This window comes from Pelecanus crispus, chromosome 2 (assembly GCF_030463565.1).
Source record: "Pelecanus crispus isolate bPelCri1 chromosome 2, bPelCri1.pri, whole genome shotgun sequence".
NCBI classification, from domain to species: domain Eukaryota; kingdom Metazoa; phylum Chordata; class Aves; order Pelecaniformes; family Pelecanidae; genus Pelecanus; species Pelecanus crispus.
In genome coordinates, this window is record NC_134644.1 from 133,215,843 (window position 1) to 133,238,788 (window position 22,946).

The 22,946-nt window shown below is 38.8% G+C and overlaps 1 protein-coding gene across 1 annotated transcript in view; it reads right to left on the bottom strand.

The window, feature by feature from the left end:
• The window catches only part of TOX (thymocyte selection associated high mobility group box), a 222,022-nt gene that overhangs the window by 2,750 nt on the left and 196,326 nt on the right, over nt 1–22,946 (bottom strand). Inside the window, exons 6-7 of the mRNA XM_075706030.1 lie at nt 20,131–20,211; nt 8,761–9,147 (exon numbers count right to left, since the gene is read on the bottom strand). Of these exons, the coding sequence (XP_075562145.1) occupies nt 8,761–9,147; nt 20,131–20,211 (468 nt within the window). The remainder of the gene's footprint in view (nt 1–8,760; nt 9,148–20,130; nt 20,212–22,946) is intronic.

The window sequence follows — 22,946 nt, forward strand, 5'->3', positions numbered from 1 at the left end:
AGCAGAAACAATTCCAAACCAAGAGAACAACTCAATCAGCACTGGGGCAAAAAGGTCTGTTTGCTCCTGATTAAACGTAAGGACACACACAAGTCGTTAATTCCCAGAATATGCAACAGAATCTTTTTGAAGGATGTAGGCAGCAGGTGGCTGACTGTTTTATTAGACTACACCTATTCACATATTGTTCTCAAAACCCTTTTTCTTCATTCAGTCACAAAGGGACCATCTGCTGCTTCTTTTATTTGTACTTCTCTCTCAACTAAACAGAAATTCAACCAAAGCTTTTTAACAGTTGTTGGATTAATGCAGTGAAAGTAGCACAGAATAACTTGCTTTTTGAAACCAAGAAGACGAGGAAAAAAACTTACAAAGAGACACCTAACCTGCTCCCTGAAATATCTGTTGTATGGAAAGTCATAATAATTTTTAGGTCTTTTGATATACAAGGATGTTTAAATGCTGTGTTTCAGAACCAGGAGAACAATTGAATTTTCAAGGCTAGTGTATCTGGTTCACCCTGTATAAATGTACATCATGTTCCTGTAAAGTTAGAAGAACTACACTGAGTAAAAGTATGGGAATGCTGTACAAAAGCAGTTGAAGTCTGCTGAAAAAAACCAGACCAAACTGCTTCCTGGGGCAAGGGCATACAATTCCCACTCAAGTTAACTGGGTGTATAGCTGCTAAACCAGGAATTGAACTTGAAACAAGACACCTCATTTGAAAACCCACTCCTTCTGGCCAAAGTCCACATACAGAATAGATAGGGTTAAAGCTCGTAGCTTTTAGTTTTAAATTCTAGTGGATTATGTGTGATTGCTTCATATACACAGCCCTCATTAAGACAGGAATTTTGGGAAGAGCTGGGTTTTTTCAGCAGGTTTAACAACTCAGCCATGCTACCTTTAATCAAGATAAATGAGTATTCTCAGTTTCTGCGTGCCCCCCTCCATCCTCAGAAATGAGCTTCCTTCAAATATAACATGCCACTTCCTTCTTCACATCCCTCTTTCTTGGTGCATCATACTCCAGCTCTTCCCCCGAGGTCCCAGAAGTTTTCTGCCCTGCCGTGCCTCTCGTGTACGTTGTCACCTCACTCCACTCATCCTGACCGTGGATTCTTGCCTAAATGAGCACAACTTTCTTCCATAACCTCCTCCATATGGAGAATATCCCAAGTCATACCTCAGTACCTTAAATGCTCTCTGAAGCCTCACTTTGTCCCTGATGACTCCAAGAAACAGACCATTGGTAGTGGGCTAGTTCACGAACTGAATTCAGCATCTAGTTGTCATGAAACATATACTGCCCTGCTAATAAGGTAAAATAAAACCCACCCATGGTGACTGTAACCCCCATGCTCTGTACACAGACTTTTCACCAGGCTCGAAACCTGCACATCAGGCTGCATAAACAACCCCCATGCCTGCAACGAATCCAAAGGAAACTGTAATTGAGCATACTTCCCAATGACTTTAATTGTAGTTTCATGTAACTAGAAGGCAGAAAAACTGGTTTTGTATATCATCGTCATAATTTTTATACAAAACATCACCCATAAGGCCTTTCTAATTTATCTCTAAGAGGAAACTAGCCACAGAAACACATCCTAGCCTCAGGCACTCAGGTTTACCTTTGGCAGCAAAGCCCCTGAGCTATCTCTTATCAGTCTTCATGAAACAATCACATATACAAAAAAACCACTGTATGGGTCCAGTAGCTCCAGCAGTGCTGTAGCGAAGCGTGCAGGTGAGCAGGCACAGAGACTCAAGTACTCATGCAGCAAGAAGAGACAGTTCCCCAAATCAGAGGAAGAGACCATCAGTGCAATATCCATTCCCTTTCTTCTGGACTCAGGACAAATAAATAGCTTAGATGTGGGAGGATGGTCCTGTGGTTTAAATGCCAGCTTGGAACTGGGTGGGAACTTATTCTCATATTTTCTCAGGTTTTCTGTGTGACCACAGCCAAATTGCTTTGGCTTTCTTCCAGCAAAGCATGCGTGCATTTGCGCTTGGATTGAATTGATACCTCTCATGTTAAGGTTGGGACCATGGATCCGAACTTAATTCTCCTATCTGCAAAATAAAGGGTAACAACACTTTCATCTTGCACCTGGCAAGTCTGTTTAGTTTATAACCGCCTGGGATTTGGGCCTGTTTCTTAGGATGTGCTCACGCGATAAATTTTAACATGGTGCAGAGGTATCTGAGCCAGGCTCCAGCTCCAGAAGCAGACTGACCCACGGGCCATGCGGGCACACCAGCGGGCAGGGGCCAGCTCCAGGCTCTGCAGACCGAGAGGCAGCACCCAGCACCAGCCAGCACCAAGCCTTGTTGGGAGCTACTGGAGTATCAGCAGCAAAAGTAATAATGTGGGTGTTGGAAAGCATGCTTCTTAAGGCAAAGTAATTTAAGAAACCTGAACTCAATATGAAGGACCGATAAAGTACAGTGGTGTTTAAAATGTACACAATAATTACTTCAGCTTTTTCATCAACAGAAAAAACTCTGGAAATATAGATGTGTACAACAGAGGGACACAGCCTTGTACCAGGTTTGTAGTAAATATTTGTGTATTATTTATGTAAGCCCTTAACAAACAATGATGAAATAAAAAGTGCTCAGAAAATGAGTGCTTCGAGGTCTAATTAAACAATGCTGCAAGTTTTTGCATTGTAATGCTCAAGAGAAAATCACCAACTGTTTTGCAACATGCCTAGAATTTTAAATTTAATTTTCTTGTTCCAGATTGAAATAAAAATAGGGAACTTGATAAAGATTAATTCGATGTCAGGAGGGACATTTGCTCTTTAATTAGATTTCTGTAGCCCTAGCAGTTTCGTTGTGCCACTGTAGCAAGTCCTAAAAAGCCTGCAGCAGAACTAAACAGTGATCCTCATCTCCACACTTTACTGGGAACTAATTTCATTTCCTGCCTGTCTGGAGAGGTATTTTCAACAGGCATCAATGTTTTTGTCTTCACAACTGATTTATTCATCAATCTCAATGTGATATTTTAAACCTTTAAATTACATCCAAATCCTAAAGCATCTGTTTATTACACAAGGAAATTGAAAATCTGTCTGTGTGATATCATACAAAGATTTTTCCTTAAGGTTATAAAGGAAGTTGACAGATATTAATGATTTTTTTTTTTCTCTTGACCTCATTCGAAGACAAAGCGTCACAAAAAAGGGGAAGAAATCTGGACAAATACAGCAGGTCCCTGAGTTTACTGTATATAATATATACCAGAAAAATGAGGCTATTATTTTTGGCAGGCTATGCAATCATCTTGCTGTATACATTTACTTTCTAAAGGAAAAGAAATACCTAGAAGTAGACTGAAATAAGTTATTATTTAAAAAAATAAAAAATAAAATGTGACATACATTAATCTTCTGCTTCTTTGTTATGCAGCCATGGTTACTAGACATTAAGAATTGAGTTTTGCTTGCTCTACCTGTGAACCGAAGTGGGACTCACGATCCCACCCAATGCTTGGGTGAAGGATTTTAAGCAGGGAAGGAGATGCTTCCAGTAGGGCTACTTAAAAGGGTTCCTTAACAAGGACTGGGTATATTTGGGAGGGAGTGAATCCTTGGTCTCATCACTCTCCACCAAAACCAGCACAGTACAACAGGCTGGAGGCGGAGGTATGCTTAGAAAGAAGCACAAGTTTCTGTTTGAGTAGAGGAAGGAAAGAACGACTTTGCAAGAGAAAACAGGTTGCAGCTTCAGATGCCATTTTAGCCTGAACTTTGGAGAAATTGTGCTGATTTGAATGACAAGGGTTAAGATTCAGATCACCTGATCCCAACTAAGTAAAAATTAAACACCATGTCAGACTTAAGAAACAGACTGGAGAGAAGCAACTCTGTATCAGTTAAAAAATAATAAAGTGATGAGATGCTCACAGGAGCATTTAATAAAAGGAAAATTGCACTCTTCAATCTACTGGGATTCTTCCATTGTGTCACAAGTGGTTGAAAGAAAAACCGCAACACAGTGGACTTAGACTTTAACAAAGCAAAACTTTAACATAGCTCCTGTTAATAATATTTAAGGAAAATATATTCTATTTCAGAATTAGAAGTTAAATATCATCAAATTTAAATCTAAGTATGAGAATAGAACTAAATGGTCATTTTCTACAGTGTAAAGGATTAACACTGTAAACGAGCACCCCAAAGATCTATACTAGTGCCCGTTATTTAATTTATTCATTAATTGTTTTGGAATAGAAAGGAATAGAGACGAAGTAGTCTACTTTGCAGAAGTTACAAAAAACATTTAGATAACTCAAACTAGAGAAGATTGTTTAAAAGAAATTAAAAAATACTCACTAATGCTAGGCATATGACCAAAATGTTCATACCTAAATTTTACTTTGCCTTGTGCATTTCAGAACAATTTGGATGCATCGCATCAGCTGCATACCCTACAGAATTAATTGATTTTAAAACTAACAGAAATTGTGCAGTCACTAAGGATTTTTGGCTACCAACACTTCTGATCTTCTTGATGTTCTGTAGTTTTTATGGACTCCTGGAGGAGACTGCCCTTCCTCAGCTGGCAGTCTCCCTTGGTTTGGTAGCTGCACATGTGCAGGCGAGGGCTGCTGGAAGTGGAGGAGGACGTGCTGTTCCCTGCGGAGCTGACAAAGATCAGCTCATTGTCCTGGCAGCAGTGGGGGCAGAACTCTCTCCCCAGGTCAGCATTTATTATCCGTCCCTCCTCAAAGTTACGCACAGAAGAGTTTGTGGATTTCATGCACAGTGGTTTTGGAGAACTATGTTCCTGCATGCCAGGACTGAAATCTGGATCTTTATATTTTTCTTGGAGCTGGCAGTCCTTCAGATATACTACAAGATGGCCTTTGATAAGAAACTATCCTCCCTCTCCTGGAGAAAATGAGGGACCAAATCTCCCAGAGCCACAGTGTTAAAGCAGGGGATCTGTAGAGACCAGGGATTCCCAGAGCCTGCTACCATTCAGCATCACACTAGTAAACCATGACGTATTTCAAAGCTGGATAGAACCCACCATCAGTGGGATCTGCGACTGCTGTTTCTAACATGTCTACAGCACAGGTGTCTGTCTGCAATGGTGGTGCCCGACCAGTTGAGTTTGAGAATGCCTGTGGTAGAAGACTGCTAGGAAGCTGTTGACAGACTTACCCCTCTCTTGCCTATTAAGCTTCACACTGCAGTGTGACATGAGAAAATTTACCTCATTTCTTCTTAAAGTGTATTAGTCTGTTTGGTATGAGTGGTGGTGATGTTTCTGAAAAGGAAAATGTCTCCTGTTGCAAGTCAGGCTGTAGGGAGTGGGCTATTAATTAGTTTCTGTTCTTGCTCCTTACATACATTGGATGCCTGCTGGAGGCTTTGGAAAAGGCTTAGGGTGGCCGTACCTTTAACATGGAGGAAATCAAACAGATGAGGGAAGAGGAACTGAAAAAGTTGATTTAAATGCAACTATCGCTTCTGCTTTATCAGACTACATATTCTCCCATTCATCTTGGCTGTCTTTATGAAGTGGAGTGGTCTGCGCCATGCTGCTGGGGACTGAACCTCATATTCAGAGTCCTCCTTCCTTCCTCACCACAGGCGGACATACAGAGTGGTTCTAAGCCTCTTCTTTGTCCTCATTGCTGTTAGCTATGCTGCTGTCATCATTTGGAGGGCTCGCTTTTTTTTTTTCACTATGTCTTTTCCTCCTTAGCATGCTCTGATCAGCAGGGTGTTTACTCAATTTTGAGCAGAGGGGAGAGCTCTTTTGACAACTGAGTCAGAAGGAGGTCTTTACTTTCAAGTCATAGTTTCTTGAATTCTTTGCTACATGCCTCCTGGTGGCCAGCCTGTCCTCTGTGCTCTAATGAAGTATGAAATCCCGGGGATAGTGTTTTTCTAACATTTCTTGAGTATGTCTAGAAAGAGTCATACCTAAGAGACTAGACAGGATACCACTGTTCTGCTCTGGCATCGCAAATCATAGTGTTGTTAGTACACCTGTTGCCCTAAAATTTAACATACTTTTTGCTTTGTTTTTGCCAACATCACTCTTTAAAGAAAATGGATTCTATATTTAAACTCAATTCACAAACTGTGTAAACTGTTGTATGCTAAAAAAAAAAAAAAAAAAATTACGAATATTCCAAAGTGAAATTACACAGCTTTTCCAGAGCTCAAAAGTTGTATTATTTTGAAACAAAAGCAGGAGTGTAAGAAATATAAACTGGCTTGTAGATGTTCCACGGTGCTTAAAGAGAAGTGTATTTAAGATTGGCAGCATAGCACTTCGACAGGTAATAAGCACCTGTCACCTTGAGTGAAGCTCAGAAATATCTCACCATGGTATCTTCATTATAAGCATCAGCCTTTCTGACTAAGGAATATGAGATGGTAAAACATATTTAAGCTAATCTTTCATGAGTTTAACTGTGGAGAGTAGAAACACAGAGGTACAGCATTTTTTACTTTACTGTACTTGTACTTAGTAAAGTAAAAGACTCATCATGGTACAGGTCTACATATTGACTTCTAGACACCTATTTTCTAGAACCTAGTGCCCTGTGTTTTCTCTCACGCTAGAAATAACTCAGCTGCATGCCACACACCTCACAGATGAGTGAATGTACTCTCAAGCCATTGACACGCACACCATATGCTACAAGTATGCAACTTGGTAAAACATCAGAAGATTCATATTATCTTGCCTTTTTTGTAGTATGTAATGGTTTGGAATAATGCCTAAGCGTTTGGATTCATACAATAATGATGATGTTGTATGTACACATGTAAGTATCTAACATCGGCATTACATCTTTTGCTAGTTCCTGCTGCACTATTAATTCAATAAATAAAGACAGATTTTAAAATCTATTCAGTAAATTATGCCTATCAATGATTCTGGAAAAGACATAAGGGGTTTGATTTTCTATAGCTCCAAATTGGACAAGTAATGTAGAAGTGACACTGAACTTGGCAAACAAACTGAACTTGGAAGACTGCGTCACTTTGCAATAAAAACTCGCTGAAATACAAATATGCAATCTCAACAGGCTGCTGTCACAGATGTCATTTTTCATGTTTGGTAAATGAACCAGGCTACTGCATTGAGTCTCTGTGCATTACTTTGTTTCTCATTGCTTTGGGCCTTCAGTTTCAACCAGGATTGCATCAGGCTTAGGATCTCCAGACAGACCCTCCTGGCTCACCTGTCTAGGACTTCCCCTAGCTAATTCTTGCTGCCCAGGCTTGGGGTTAACTCCTGAGTTTCTCTGAGACTTGAGCATGGGCTCTCCCAGGACACTCACACCAGGACACTGGGTTTCTAACTAATAGGAAAACCTTCAAGAATACACAGCAGTAAAAGACTCCACATTTGTGTGGTCATAAGTCTGTTGAGTCAGTTTACTCTGATCATGAAAAATAAACTGGACTAGGAAAAAAGTTGTAAACACTGCAAATTTTCCTTCCTGTCTGATTACTCCAAGTCACTCTTAAGACTAAGATCAAAGTCTCTGAAAAAAAACAGATCATCCTGAGCACGCCTTGGTTTACCTTCTGAACAACTAAATTTATCAGTCCAGATTGCTTTCAACTCTTTTTTTTGTCCTGCTTTGGAAAACTTCTTTCCCTGTTAAATTGTTCTCCCAGCTAGAAGCTATGTTTTGTGTTCGGGTATTCCCATCTCTAAAGACCAATCTTGAGATGAAATGTTTCCAACTTGCTTCCAGCTTCCAGCAAGTGCAAATGCCTTGTTAGCAAAGGTGAATTTATAGAGATACTCAAAACATGCAGCAAGTTCATGACTATGTATTATCAACCAGAACTGTCAAGTTTTGTGTATACAAATTTTGTAGATTCTTGAAACTCCATCCAAAAAAATTTCATTCTAATGCTTCTTTGCCAAGCAAGATCTTATTATTGATAGCCAGATCTCATCCAATACAAAAGGAAATATTCTCTCATGAAATCAGCAGAGTTAATCTGCTCTAACCTTCCACAGGCCTGGGCCCAAAAGTTGCAATACTATGGTTGGCCTGCATTCATGCAGAACTCCTAGGAAATGTATTGAGAATGAACTATCTAAAACATTGAGAATTAAAAAAGAAAAAAAAGCCACCATATTTGGATACTGGGGACAGCCCACTTATTCCCAGTAAAAAAAAGGTAAGTCTATCTAGCAAAATTAAGTTATGAATGCAGCATAAACTAGCATACTCGTGTTCACTTAATCTAGCGTGTTTAAGACAACCTGTGTTGCTTCGTGTTGCCTCTGACTGTTCCACGTCACAGTCAGCACAATGCTAACAGCACACACTACAATCATATATTTTTCTAGACATGCCTGCCGTTTGTTTGTAAAATGTGTCTCACGAAGACTCAACATTTCACTTGTATTTCAGAGTACTCCCAGATTTGCAGATGGATCTATGGACACACTTCTATTTAAAGGATGCCTCCAGAATTTCAGGGGGAGAAAGGGCTGGTGTTCAGAAGAACGTGATGAACTTCATTGCTAGCACAAACAGTTCCACTGAAGTTCCCCATCGTCTAAGTAAACTCATTCATTTGTTCTTGCCTTTGAAAGACTAAGTCCTCATACTATACTACCAGGGTTTTGGAACTCTGCAAAATTAAACCTAATCCGTGGCTCTCAATCTCCCTCACTATGTCAACTTCCGCATGACTTTTTTTTCTCAAAAAAAAAATTTCCCCAGACAACGGAAAAGCTCAAACTTACTTGCTGCATTGTAGGTGAATGTAAAGCAGACTGGACTTGCATTGGTAGCTGGTTTCCAATGGACTGCTGCATGGAAATCGGCTGGTGTTGCTGGATGTTGAGATGCTGGTGCAGAGGGGGGCTAATCTGAAGAGGTGGTGGTGGGGACACAGCCATGTTTGCTATGGAAACAGTCACTGGCATTTGGTTGTTGGGCTTGGGTGCTATGTTCCTGGGGATATTGGCATGCATGGCAGTGATGTGAGGATTCATTCCTGGTTGTTGGTGGTAGTGGGAACCGAGGTACAGTGCAGAGTGAGCCTGGGCAGGCGCGTGAAACACCGACTGCTTTGAATTCATCATCTGAGGTTGCGGGGAGGCTTTAACATCAACAGGTTCACTGTAGCTCTGTTGAGAAAAAACAAAAACCAGACAATACTAAGAAGCTACAAAATGCTGCTGTTCTCCCCCCTGAAGTCTCTTTAAGAGTCTCACCATGGGAAAACACATATCAGGACCATCAAATTGTCCTTGACGTGGAGTTTGGTTATTACACTAGAAAAATAATTAATCCCTATTACGTTACACATTTCAGTACTGTAAAAAAAGAATTTAGCCCCTCTGCTTCCTGGCCTAGCCTAACATTTTGCTTTTTCCAAACTTGGAACTGGCATCACTGACCTAATAACCTACGCAACAAAGATATCATGTTTGTTCACATAAGCAGCCATTACTATTGTCATCAAATTTGATGGCCTAGTTGAAAACAGATTCAGGAGGGTGGGTTTCAGCAAAAGTCTGCAGTGATCTTCGACATGTCTTATTTTCCCATCTGCAAACCAGGGATAAGAATTTTAGTGTCCTTTACCATACACATTGATAACTGCTAATAGTGCTTTATCAGTTAGCTAACATGATGAAGAGGCTAAACCCCATCCACAGTTGTTCTACTGCATTGAATAAATACTCTAGTTGCTGTGCTGATGCCTTCATTTTGAAGTATTCTGTGCTGGGATGCTATCCACACCTGTATCAAAGATGTTTCATGACCCATGCATTCAGAAAAATAAGAATATTCTGAATAATTTCACTTTTAGCAAAACTTCCTTTGTTAATCCAGTTCATAAAGTTCTGAAAATTCATTTTAAAACTGATGTCTATGTAAATGTTAGACTGTATCAGACACAGGCAAGCTATCTTACTAAAGCTGGAAGAATACTGCATAGAATCTTAAAAAATGCACATATTTTCAAAAATTATATGGTCTGCCCTGATTTCTTAAAGCTGCTAGTATTAAAAAAATTTCATTAATGAATGTGAATTTTAATAATACTCTTTGTTCTAATATTTATAACTTGTTACATTTGATTTAAACTCAGTTTGTTGTTTTCTATACCCTTATTTTCTTAGACCTTCTGAGTGCTAACTCTGTATGCTCAAATAAATGATGAAGAAAATTTAAGAATTAACTCCCATGAGCTTATAGGTGGGAATCATAATTTTCAGTTAAGTCATACTGGGATTAATAGCCAGTGAAAGGTGAAACATGCTGGAAAAAAATGGCAGAAATGTCCCTCTGGAGAAAGAAGTCACTTTGTCAACACAAGGACTGAAAGATGCATATATGCCCTTATTCTGTGACCTCCATGTCATGTTTGCTCAGTTTACAAGTCAGAGTAAGTTTCATGTTACTCTCAGCACTCCAGGGTCACTGAAGTCTATTTGTATTCTTTCTGAAGGATGTACCATCACCAACAATCCGCTGACACGCCCGTTAGTGAAATTGCTTCATTATATGCGATGATAAAGATGAGAAAGATAACTTCATTTTCCCTAAGTATAACTGCAGTTCCATTAGCAAAAAACCTTGTTTTCTCCAGTAAACGAAGGGAAATTAAATGAATATGATAAAATGAATGCAAATCTCTGCCTCTGTGGATCTGCCTAGCTCTGCTCGCTCGTGGGTGCACACATGGTAATATGTATTATATGCATGTTTGCAGGATTCAGATACAGACTTAAAAACCCATAGATAGTAAATGATAAAACCTGAAAGCCGGTGCAAAGTGTGCCATTTTTTTGGTATTATTTTTAAAACACTGAACTAATGTTCATGATGACATGAGAAATACATTCCCCCTCTCCTCCCAGTTGTATTTGTAGGACACTCTTGTGAGTGTAGGAGCAAAGACTGGCAGGTTTGCTGAAATTTCAGAGATACAGAAAAAGGTTTGCTAATTAGCAGCATGGTCAGGACCCTCCTCTAGAGTGTCCGAGGCTCTTTACACATTACAGGAGGTGTATGCTGTGTTCTTTCTTGAGAAACTTGAAGTTTTATTGCATACATCGTCCCCTCATGAAAACACCTTGCCTTTCCGTGATGTAGTTGGAAGGCACTACCTAGTCCGAGCAGGGGCAATTGCTCCTCAAGTGTCTAAGGGCAGATGGGTTAAACGATTCCTCCTAGTGAGGAGGTATCAAAAAGCCTTTGCGGCACTATTTGTGACATACTGATACATACTTGTATTTCATTTGTGACTACAAAGATGCTGCCATACACCTCTTTAACAAAGATACAGTGAACCAATTTAATTATTGGGTAATTCTGAGTTCACACATAAATGGTGAATGCATGGCCCATACTGATAAAATTACAGAGATATCAGATACTTAGTATCATTTAATACTTGAAATACCAAATTATGTTAAGAGAAATTGTATAGTCTCTGGCCAGAGATGAGTAACACTTGCTTTATCTCTGAGAAGAGCGTCTGCAAAGTGATCAAAAGGGACTGTTGCAGCTGTCTCAAGCTATCAATCAGCTTTCTATATGTTTCACTACCTCCTGATCCAGTGAAAAGCACAACACTTCAGTTTCAATCCAAGTATTTTGCTGTGACTTAGGACGCTTTAAATCATTTGTGATCTGAAGCCAAATTGTCCAATATCAGTGTAAAACACATCAATATTATCAGTTACTGGGAATCTTGATAAATGAACCCATTAAATGCTATTCTCTAGCATACTGCACTTTCAGCTTTTTCTAAGGCTGGGTCAGAAACCCAGATTCAGTATTACTGAAGTAATTATTAAGTATTACTGAAGCTAATGGAATAGGTGATGTCAAATATTTTGGCTTTGTTATGTCGCTTTAACTGTCAAATATACCAAGAGGTGCCTATGATGCACAGGTCATGCTATTACTTCAGGCACAATTACTGCTTTCACAGATTTGAATGGGCATCGCACTTGTCCAGTACAGCATCAAACAGTTTTAGACAATGACTTTTATTATGGGTAAAACTAGGAATTAAGAAAGAAGGGATCTGATTGGCCAACATGGGCTTCAAGAGCACAGTCATGTTCCCTAACTTTGCAGGTTGGAATTCAGTCAACTTTCTCTTGCCTTATCCAAGGAGAAGAGTACAGAAATATTTTTTTAAAGAAATCCTCTTTAATTAATTAATCTGACCAAAACCAACACAGATGATTTACATCTCTAAGTTTTGGCATGAAGTTAAAGGATACAATTCATTTACAGATATATGCAGTGGAGACCAAAATTACAAATTGGTACACACAGGACATCAAACATCGAAGCCTAGTTTCTCCTACAAATGACAAGGTCTTCTACTAGCCATGCAGTCAGAAAATCTTTTACCACTACTATCAGAAGTATGGTGTTGTAGACCCACCACTAGAGGGTGACAGAATATTATATTTAGTTAATGGTAGGACATGGAATTGTACACATACGTTAGCAAATATACACTAGGACCACAAACTAGCTTTTCTTGACAGTCATTTATGCCTTTGAGTGGCTTCTACTTGTTCTGGAGTTCAGGTCAAAGCCTTACTCTAAATGAAAGCTTTCAAGTTCTTCATAGGCTAGGAGTAGGGTTTCTTATGGACCTGCCTCTCCATCTCACAGCATCATCTAATACTGTTGCCTAAATTAAAAAAAAAAAAAAAAAACCAAAAAAAAAATCAGAAGGTGAAGACAAGGTAGATTAGGGCAAGGCAATGGAGTGCTGCAGAAAAAGGATGACTGTTTTGTGTTTGATAACACAAAACCACCTTTTTGTTTTTTTGTCGTGAGAATCTATTGTTTTACTGAAAAATGAAGAAAAAGAGGGGAAAACATTTTGAAATATTCTCATACTAAATCCAAAACACAGCACTATATCAGCTACTAGGAAGAAAATTAACACTATCCCAGCTGAAACCAGGACACTTAGGCAGGCCTGACTCAGTGTTAAATGAGTTATCTCTACTACCATGACATTAAAGAGGTAGATAGAAGGAAATTGGCTGAATATTTATGCAGCTCCTACAAAGCTTACCTAAGCTAACTTTGCATCTGCTGTCTTTGCTGTCTCTTTGGTGGAAGGAACATGTTGAATTGTTTATTCCTTCTCTCAGCTTTTCTGTGTTCACATAATCCTGTCTGTTTTTAACGTTTCTGACATTTTATGTCACTTCCAACCCCAAGCCTGTCCTTGAGAAGAATCCCTTCTTCTAGCCTACATGGGCTCAGCCATTTTATTAATACCCCTGTGAAGCTCTTTATGAGACATTGACTTCTCTCCAGCACTGTTTTCTTTCTCCTTCTTAGCTCTTTAACTCCTTTAGAGATTCCTTTGACTTAACTCTGTTCACTCTGGTGGAGAATTCATATGCATATTCGCAGTACAGCTGCCTTCCTACCTAAGTCACAAGAGGCTCTTAGCAAATGACGTTTCGTATTTTGTTAATTCCAGTCACCTATTGCAATAACAACATCTAGGACTCTAGAGAGTTCAGAAGCTTTTTGACACATTCTTGATGTTTCAGAACAAAGGAGTAAGCCATGGGTTGTCATCCATAATTAGCTGAGGTGGCTCAGAAGAACATCTTCAAATCTAAATATACATTTTGTCATCATCTACAGGGGATTGTCATGGATTCATTCAGGGTATGTAAGTAAAAATGGATGTTTTATGAATGTAACCTGGGTACATGTGACAAAGGATATGAAACTTTAATTTGATACAAGTGTTTTAATTCCCCAAATGGAAGCACTAGGCTAATAGTGAAATCTAGTTTTATTAACTCACTTCAAAACCACACACAGTTCCTCTCCAAATCAAAATCTGGCTTCTCTCAAGCTCAAGACATTTCTGCCATTTTTGGCAGAAATTATGTGAGAGCATGTCTTGGGTTTTGCACTGCCGAATGTAAAACTTCACATGATTTAGCCTCAGATCGAATTCATGACATTAACTTAAATATAGTTTGCTCTACATTTTCAGCTGCAGTAGATAGTTGGTTTCCTTGCTAGACAAGAAGGTGGTTGGATTTGTGTTATTATCAGATTAGACGATTGTTTTATAAATATGTATGTTCACTTACCAGATACTCTGACACATCACTTATTTGCACATATATAATTTTATTTATGATACCTTGAAAATTTCTGACTATATCATAATAACTCCAGAAAGAACGAAAGACTGAGGTATCACAGGAACATGAAGTACCTGCTGTAAAAGCCTTACATTATAATTTTCCCAGCTAGGGTTCTAATGTTTAATGGAAAAAAGTAAAAACTGTACGTGCATGTCATCATTCTGTTTTTATTTTGCTATTGTTTTAAGGGAAATATTGCCAAATGCCTTGTAGCATTTTAAGAGCTACAAAAAAAAAAAAAAAATCATGCATCAAACATAAACATTTTTTATTTATGCTTTCTATGATGCTTTCACTGAGAACAGCCTAAATTGTTTCATGAAATTCCAAAACATCTGCATGGACTGGGGCTAGATATAATATAGGAATCTGTTGTCTCAAAAAGTGGAAACCAGATGCTTTTCTGCCAGCAGCAGGAGGGATACTGCTCTCCTTGTATGCAATAGCCAACTGATCAAAGCACTGACCAGGAGACACAACAGTTCAGTCGCCTACTCTGTCAAGAGATAGTCAGAATTTTATTTCCAAAAGAAATCTCCTGAACCTCAGCAGCTGCTTATTTCAGGGAGGATTGAGCCAGGATGCGCTGCTCCCCTACATCTGAAGCTTGGCCACTATGCAGAAAAGAATGTGGGATTCACTGGGCCACAGAAAACAAATCGTGCAGAGAGCACACCTGCACATCTGCATTTACTTAGGAGCAGGGAAATGCATGATCTGGGAGAGATGACATATTTCTGGCCTTTTTATACGTTAGGCAAGTGCTCTCACCACATACATATATGCAACGGGAAACTAACACCAAGTTTACTGTTTGAGTTTTTGGTTTGTTTTTTTTTTACAAGTTGCTCAAACTTTTTCAGGTGTATTCACTGCAGTCTTGAGAGTCTCGAACTCCTTAGGCTGTTCAATTGTATTACAATATAGGCAGTGTAACAGATATTTTGGGTGCCTGGAAACTCTGTTTACAAACTGCTGTGCTAATGGCATTAAGACAATGCTAGTCTTACTAGATATGACCTTTAGTTTTTTTTACGAAACGTAATTGCAAGGCGGTGGGCTAGAAAAGCTAGGTCTGCCATATACTTCACGAAGCAATTTTACATGTCCACAGGATTGGCACTGTCCACAAAACTGACACGTCCAATGCATTTGTTGCAATGTGAAGTGAGGACACCACTTTGACTTAGATACAACGTCAGTGTTTTGAAATATGCTTGAGTATTTTGAATTTGAACAATATTCTCCTTGCTGAGAGGTTTTAGCTTCAGCCATAGCTGCTAAAATATGTCTGTATGAAACTTGAAGTTGTGTCACTACACAGAGAGAATTAAAGATTCATTTAGCCAGAGAGAACAAAACAGGGAAGAGAAATCTTCTTTGTACTATTCAAAGTTAAACCTGTACTGCTATAGTTAACATACATATCTGTACCACTTATACGCACATATATTATGCATGTTAAATACATAATATGCATATATTGTCATATAAATATACATAGATGCACATATATAATATATGAAAGTATTTAACATTACCCATATATATCTGTATTAAATATATGTATTTGAAAGATGCAGCAAAAACTCTAACGTCAGCCAGAAAAAAGGCTGGTTAAGCTAGAAAAAGTGCTTGTTTTATGAAAAAGTAAAATTGCAATTCACAGCATTTTATGTAATGCTGTACAAATTACCAGATACCAGAGACTGCATTTCTGGACCTGAACAGTACTAAAAGTTGCAACTAAGGGCAAATATAAAGACACTTGTTTACAATGCAAAGGCTTAGTCAGTACTATAAGCAATATGGCAATCTGCATAGCAGAAGATATAATGCTTTGTAATGTGATTTTTACTTTACATATCAATTACTACACACATGAACAAACTCAACAACAGCCCCATTAATTTCAATCACTATAAAAGAGAAGAATATACAGGAAATAAACTGATAAATTAAAGAGGGATTAATGCATAACTGACATATTTACACAATCATATGTTGACTTATTTACTGGGTGGTAGCCCTATTTTATAAAGACATCGCTAAAACATTTTAAAGCGTACTAGAGATGGGCTGGCAATCCTATTACTGAAGTTGCTGGTGCCACACTCTTTTCACTTTTGATTTTGTCAAATAACACAGTCTAAAATTATACATACTAGGTGTGTGAGTGACTTCTCTGTCTCTGTGTGTGTGTGTGTGACAAACTCCAACTGGAACTGCTCAGCTTTGTCAAGAATGCACCCAGAGGAAAGCACCATATGCCTCCCAAAAAATTTGGGTGTCCTTCCTTAAGGTGCAATGGAAGAGGGACTTGAACTCTGGAAGGGACAATGACAGATTGTGTCAAAGATTAATAACTCATCTTCCCATGAAATGACACTCAAATTTATAAATGTGTATCACCTGAGAAAGCAGCTGAGACACTTCCTCCATGTGGGCTTTCCCAGTACTGGTTGCTCCCTATGATGAAGAGCAGGTAGTCTGTCCCTCATGTTCATCTCCAGTTTCCTTCACTATGTATCCATGGCTATGAGTGTATGAAGGAGAAGTGAGGATGCAGAGGACAAGAGAAAGACTAGGAAAAAGACTGGCTGAAGTAAAAGGTTTGCTGTTGGGGAGAAGAAGGGAAGGGAAGGGAAGGGAAGGGAAGGGAAGGGAAGGGAAGGGAAGGGAAGGGAAGGGAAGGGAAGGGAAGGGAAGGGAAGGGAAGGGAAGGGAAGGGAAGGGAAGGGAAGGGGAAGGGGAAGGGGAAGGGGAAGGGGAAGGGGAAGGGGAAGGGGAAGGGGAAGGGGAAGGGGAAGGGGAAGGGGAAGGGGAAGGGGAAGGGGAAGGGGAAGGGGAAGGGGAAGGGGAAGGGGAAGAAGCAGAGCAAAGGGGGCAAAGGGCTGAGTATCATGGAGAAGCCCACCATCCCCAACTGATACTCCACTCCCACCCCAGAGCTTGGGATGGAAACCAATGTCCCTGAATTTCATTATTCTGCTATCAGGCAGAGGCTAAGAAATCCCCTGGCAAAAGGAGATGTACCGCATTTCTCTGCAATGTTCTATTCTGGCTATTCCAGCATCTCAAATGGCCAAGATGGGTACAGTGAATTCAACTCCAAGTCTGGTCAACTCAGCTATAACATGGCATATGTCCATTCCTTTGCTTTTCAGAAAAATGAAGGCTTGCAAATAAAAGCAAAAAACCATACACAAACACTCACATACAAGCCCTACACTCACTAGTTGTTTAAAAACTGGAAGTAGTTCATGAAAAAAGTGGCAGAATCAGTGTTCAAAAGTTAGGAAACTCATAGAGCAGCTGCTCTGGGAGGTGTGAGGAACCTGCTGAGCTGGAGACAGGGGACCTGAGCAGCACCCTTGCCTGTCTGTGCCTGCCTCTTCCCACAGGCAGAGTCCTATGGGAGGGGAGAAGGAAGAAAGTTTGATAATTGGTTAGCTCCTATCATTTGGATAGCAAGAGGATGTCCTGATGTGATGTGAAGCACAATTGAACATCTCATAGCTGCCAGCCAGCTGACCCTTAAGTCACTGGAGCTCTGCTATGAACATGAAGGGGGTAATATTGGTCAAATACTCTGAAAAATGAAGTTCTAGATGTCTCAAGCAGGACACCCAAAATTACTGAAAACCTGATTTCACAACTATTTAGTTGTGTTTGAAAATATGGACAATACAAACTTCCTGCTCCAGCGTATTACTGAGAATTTCTTTACACTAAAACACTGCTGGGATAAGCAGCACAGAAAATCCTATAAAGAAGCAAGGTTAAACAACATGCAGTAAATACAACACAGGAGCTCCCAGGGTGAACACCTGATTATAAGCATCTGAAATGAGACTCACACAGAGTGCGGTATAAAGTATAAAACGTACAATGTGAGGAAATTATTACTATTGTATTAAAGCATTTTTGGAAAAGGTATGTTACTTTTGGCATGTCTTAACTTTTGAGAATGAGGTCTTGGAATCTTAATAATATTCTCTAAAAGTAGCTTTTATGGATGATAATACAACACATGGGCATAAAAGACTAGATGGACTCCAAACAATCTTAATAATGTATTATATATATTTCTTCATGCTTACATACTTGTCTAAAGAACTACAAGTCTTCTGGTGCCATATAAATATTAAATAATGATGATTTAGGATATACTGATATAATATTACATCTGGGTATTTTACATACTTATTCCAAAATGGTCTTGCTTTAGTTACATGCCAGCTCTGTTGGATTCATTGAGCGTGTTCATGAGAGTAAGCAATTAGTACTCAGATTCATTAAGTTTATACTTTGATACTTTCCACACTAGAGGAAAACATTACATTATGGGCAGAATTTAAATAATCGCTTAAAAGTTAAGAAAATGCTTCAGTGCTTTTCTGACTAACAACAAATTTAAATATATGCACAAATGGCTTCATGCACTGACTGATCAACAATCTTTTTTCTAAAAACGAACCTCAGAAAGTGCCATAATATACTTTTTTCTCTTTGCAAAAAAATAAAACCAAAACAAAAATCTCAGTTTTTTTATGTGCCATTTCAAAATTAAGCTATATAGAGTGTTATGTAAACAGTCCATGATGTGCTGAATAATGACATCCAAGTTATTTTCACAAGTGAAAAGTTAGCTTCATGCATTTCTTCAAAACCTACTGGAATATTTTGAGCTTTTTAGACCTATTGTTTGGCAATAAGCAGGCTATTTAAAAAAATATTGTTTGTGGGCATGTGATACCATTTCTGAAGGCAATGAGTATTTCCAGAACCAAACAGCCCTAAGACAGAAATTGAAGGTACCCTGTAAATCACTTTAACTAAATGCATTAGTATTTATGATGGTAGCTGTAAAATTAAAATGCATAAGACACAACCCCCAAAAATGAATGAGGTGACACCCATATTTCAGACTTTAAAATTCAGAGCAAACACTGACCAAATACTAAGATAATGTAGAAAGCTGCATGAAAGGTCCTTGTACGGCTACTCATATAGTCTTCCCCTGAAAATGTGTACAAATTAATATAATATACAGAGAAATATAGTGCAGGACCCCAAAAACATTTAAAACTAACAGCAAGTTCTACTCATGTCATATATGCCAGTCCTTCATACTGCCATCTTTACCTCTAAAATTAATTTTATTTATGTAAGAACAAAATACATCTAAATTTGTTTTGACAGACCCAAACCAAATGATTCTAACTGGTATGATTCTGAAGTTGCTCAACTGGTTTTTCGCATTGACACAGTGCAGTAATTTCACAGTCTTCTGCATATTTTAAAGTCTATTACAAATTTTAAACCATCTATTAGAAAATTATGGGCATTAAGAATGTTTGTACAAATAGTTTAGAAAATTGCTACTAGCTGTGTACTGGGGATACACTGCTGTGTTCCAGTGTAAGAGCCTTACAGTGACCTATGCTGTGCTCACACAAATTCCTTGCTGGATGTAAAATGGAAATTTACACTTTCTTACGAAAATTTCCTGTGTGAGCTAAGCTTGACATTTTCTGTACTGTGATTGCAAGGTAAAAAGCAGTACTTAAAAAAAAAAACAAACCAAAACCTAGGCATTTTGGGTAATGATATGTTTTTTTCCCTTATAGGTAGAATGGTGACTGCCTGGCATGGCATGTTTGTGATATTGAGGTCTTTTCACCAGTACCTCCTTCCTCTGTTGAACTGCAATGATATTTTCAGCCTGGAGAAGTCTCTATGACCAGAAGGAAAAGGATATCTTTTCATGGAGAGATGACTGTGTTTATTGAGCATTTGCACCTTAAACCTAAGTTTAAGGTGATAACAAACAAGGCTATTTGCACTAAATACTATGGTGCTCAGCACCATGTAAATGCTGAAAATGGTTTGCAATATGTCACTATATATATGTGTGTACGTATATACATTATGTGTTACCTTGGATACAAGGCTTGCTCTGTAGGCAGCTAACTGCTTCAGATATTCCTTCTTGGCAGCTTCAGTTTTCTTTTTGTATACCTAAAAACAAAGAGTGTCACATTGGTAAATTAATCTGGTTTTGTTTTTATATATCACTTGTGTGTCTCATGCATCTTGATAAAGTCTTTCTAAGTAAACAGCCTTTCCTCCTCATATTGTTTAAAGAGTGAAATAATAAACATCAAATATTGTAAAGAAAATATTTTTCCAACTGTGAAACACCTTTTAACTACCCAGCAGTACTGAAAAAGCAATATCCCTCATAGCATCTCAGGTTTAATTGTTCAAAGTGAAGTGTGGGGTGTACTTGCAAATGGGACCTTTAGGGATGGAGGAAGGCAGACGTGGGCCTCTCTACTGGCTTCCACTTGTGAGACGAGTTACAACCCTCTGGGGCAGATGAGAATGTGCAGAAAGACATTTGAGCTAAATGAAGGAGGAGATGATGGCACCACACAGATCAGCCAAGAGGCTTTCTCTCTTCCCTGGATAAACTGTTGGGGGCAGTCAAAGAAGCTTCAAAAGGAGCTGCTAAGGATAATAAATCATGTTAGTCATTATTCCAGTCTTGATCCCATATCAGTCTAATTAACTTCTCAGGAGCATGGATCTATTTCTGTACATTTCTCTCAACTCACCAAATTATTTTAAATGCGGTATGTGCACAATCTCATAATAGATTAAAGAGCTTGGAGAATCACTTCAATTTTGCCCAAACTTCAAGATCAAAGATTATCTGCAGGGTTAGGCAGGACCCCATAGCACTACAGTTAGAAAAGTGTATGTAGATATTTAGGGTTGAAAGTTTTCAGGAGGAGAACCAGTTTCTGACCTGCGCAGCCTAGCTAATGACTTGCTGTTAGCCATGTCAGTGACAAATTTGGGAACAAGTCAGCATTTCTCTTTGCAAATATTATAATGAGTTTCTCACTGCTTCATGTTTTGGTTTTGGTTTTTTTTTTTCTAAAAGGGTAGACTTAGGAGCCATGCAAGCATCTTGGCTTCACGTAACTAAGCAGGATTGACTCTTAGCTTTCCATGTTGCAGGGAAAACCATAAAAAAAATCCCAATGGAAGGTTTAAAAGTAAGAGAGACAAATAAAGGGCAAGTAAATTTACTTTTTTTATTGCTGTTATATTTCACAATTTTTGAGTCACATGCCCAGGGCAGAGATTAATTCATGTGTTCATGGGCATTTGGGATTCACAATATTACACGAAAAGGAACTGCAGCTTTCAGTTTCTGCTGTCCACTTCTCCAGTCAAGTGCACAACCTTGGCAGCTGCGGAAAGCCTCCATGAAGAGAGTAAAGACTATCCACCTTCCCCCGACCACTCCACACCGCCTAGTTAACTGGGCTATTGATTCAAAGGTAAAAGATGGGCAAAACTATTTATGACAATTTTGGGGTGTTCTCCTGAATTCCACAGCTGAAAAACACACACATACATCTCCTCCCCAGAAGAATAAACTTTATGAAACTTTAAAGTGATCTCTTTTGATCTTCCAATACTCTAGTAAAACCAGCAGTCCCGTAATGGAGAGGACTTGGCAGCACAGAGTGCGCACACAGAGGACGATACAGGTGCAGACTACAAAGTGAGAGTGGTAGTGTCAGGCTGGAAGGATCCAGTACAACACCATTTTTATAGAGAATGTGCTCGTGAAACATTTTTTTGTTTCACTGAGGCTTTGCTTTCAGAGACAGAACAAACCACAGATAGGGGCTGGCAAAACTCAGGGGCTGCCTAAAAGGATTAAAGATTTTGCTTCCCAGGGAAGCAAAAGATCATAATGGAAACAGAGAAGTCTTAGGCTTCTAAAATTGTAAATATAAAGACAGAGAGGAAAAAATATTTGGTTTAGCTGTGCAACTGTATCTGTGTGCCCTTGTAATTTCTCCAGATTACGATAAATATATAGTGTTGGCTGATCCCCTATTGTTTTGCAAAAAAAAAATGGTAGCAATTTGCTTTTTAAGTTGTAACCGCTTGTGATTATTAGGGAAATGTACTGTTTGTTTTGGAAATGAATAAAAAATTAGTCAACAATCTGTTCCTAGCTGCTAAAATGAATTTAGCTTGACCTACAGAACAAAGACTAAGTTATACCGCTTTGTATATTGCAATGTCTCTGCATCATTCCGATAGCCAGTTTAAAAAACAGAGCTGAACAAAGAATTTTACACAGAATAATGATCTTCAAAAGATCATGTATCTACTGCTTCCACATTGGGTTTTATTTTGCATTACACAAATATAAAAAATATACACTCCTGCTGTGCTCTTACAGTCACAGCATATTGAAAGAGTCCTCTGGGACCTGACTTTTCCCTCAAATAGTCACATTGCACAAGGTTAACTCAGTAATATGAAGCTAACAACAATTCTCTAAATCTCCATCTAAAACATCACTACTTCATAGGAACATCATCATGCAGCCGTTACTTAACTATTTCCTACCTATACTTCTACCATATTCAGTGTAGACATTGTCTTGCCCTCTTTTCTTGGGTCTTCTGGTGAGCCAATAATAGTCACATGAGCACCATGTCTTCCATGGTAATATAAACATTAACCATGTAATAGAAGGTCATTAGAATAAAAAAGTCCTTAATGGATGGGGAAAGGTTTTTGATGACCCCAGCCTGCTTTCATATTTTGCATTGGCCAGGACGGTCCCCACAGACTGGCTTGTCTGGAGGGTGGTCAGCTCACCCTGCTTCATCCTTGTAAGGGCATGGGCATGTCCTCTGAGGACAACAGCTTGAGCT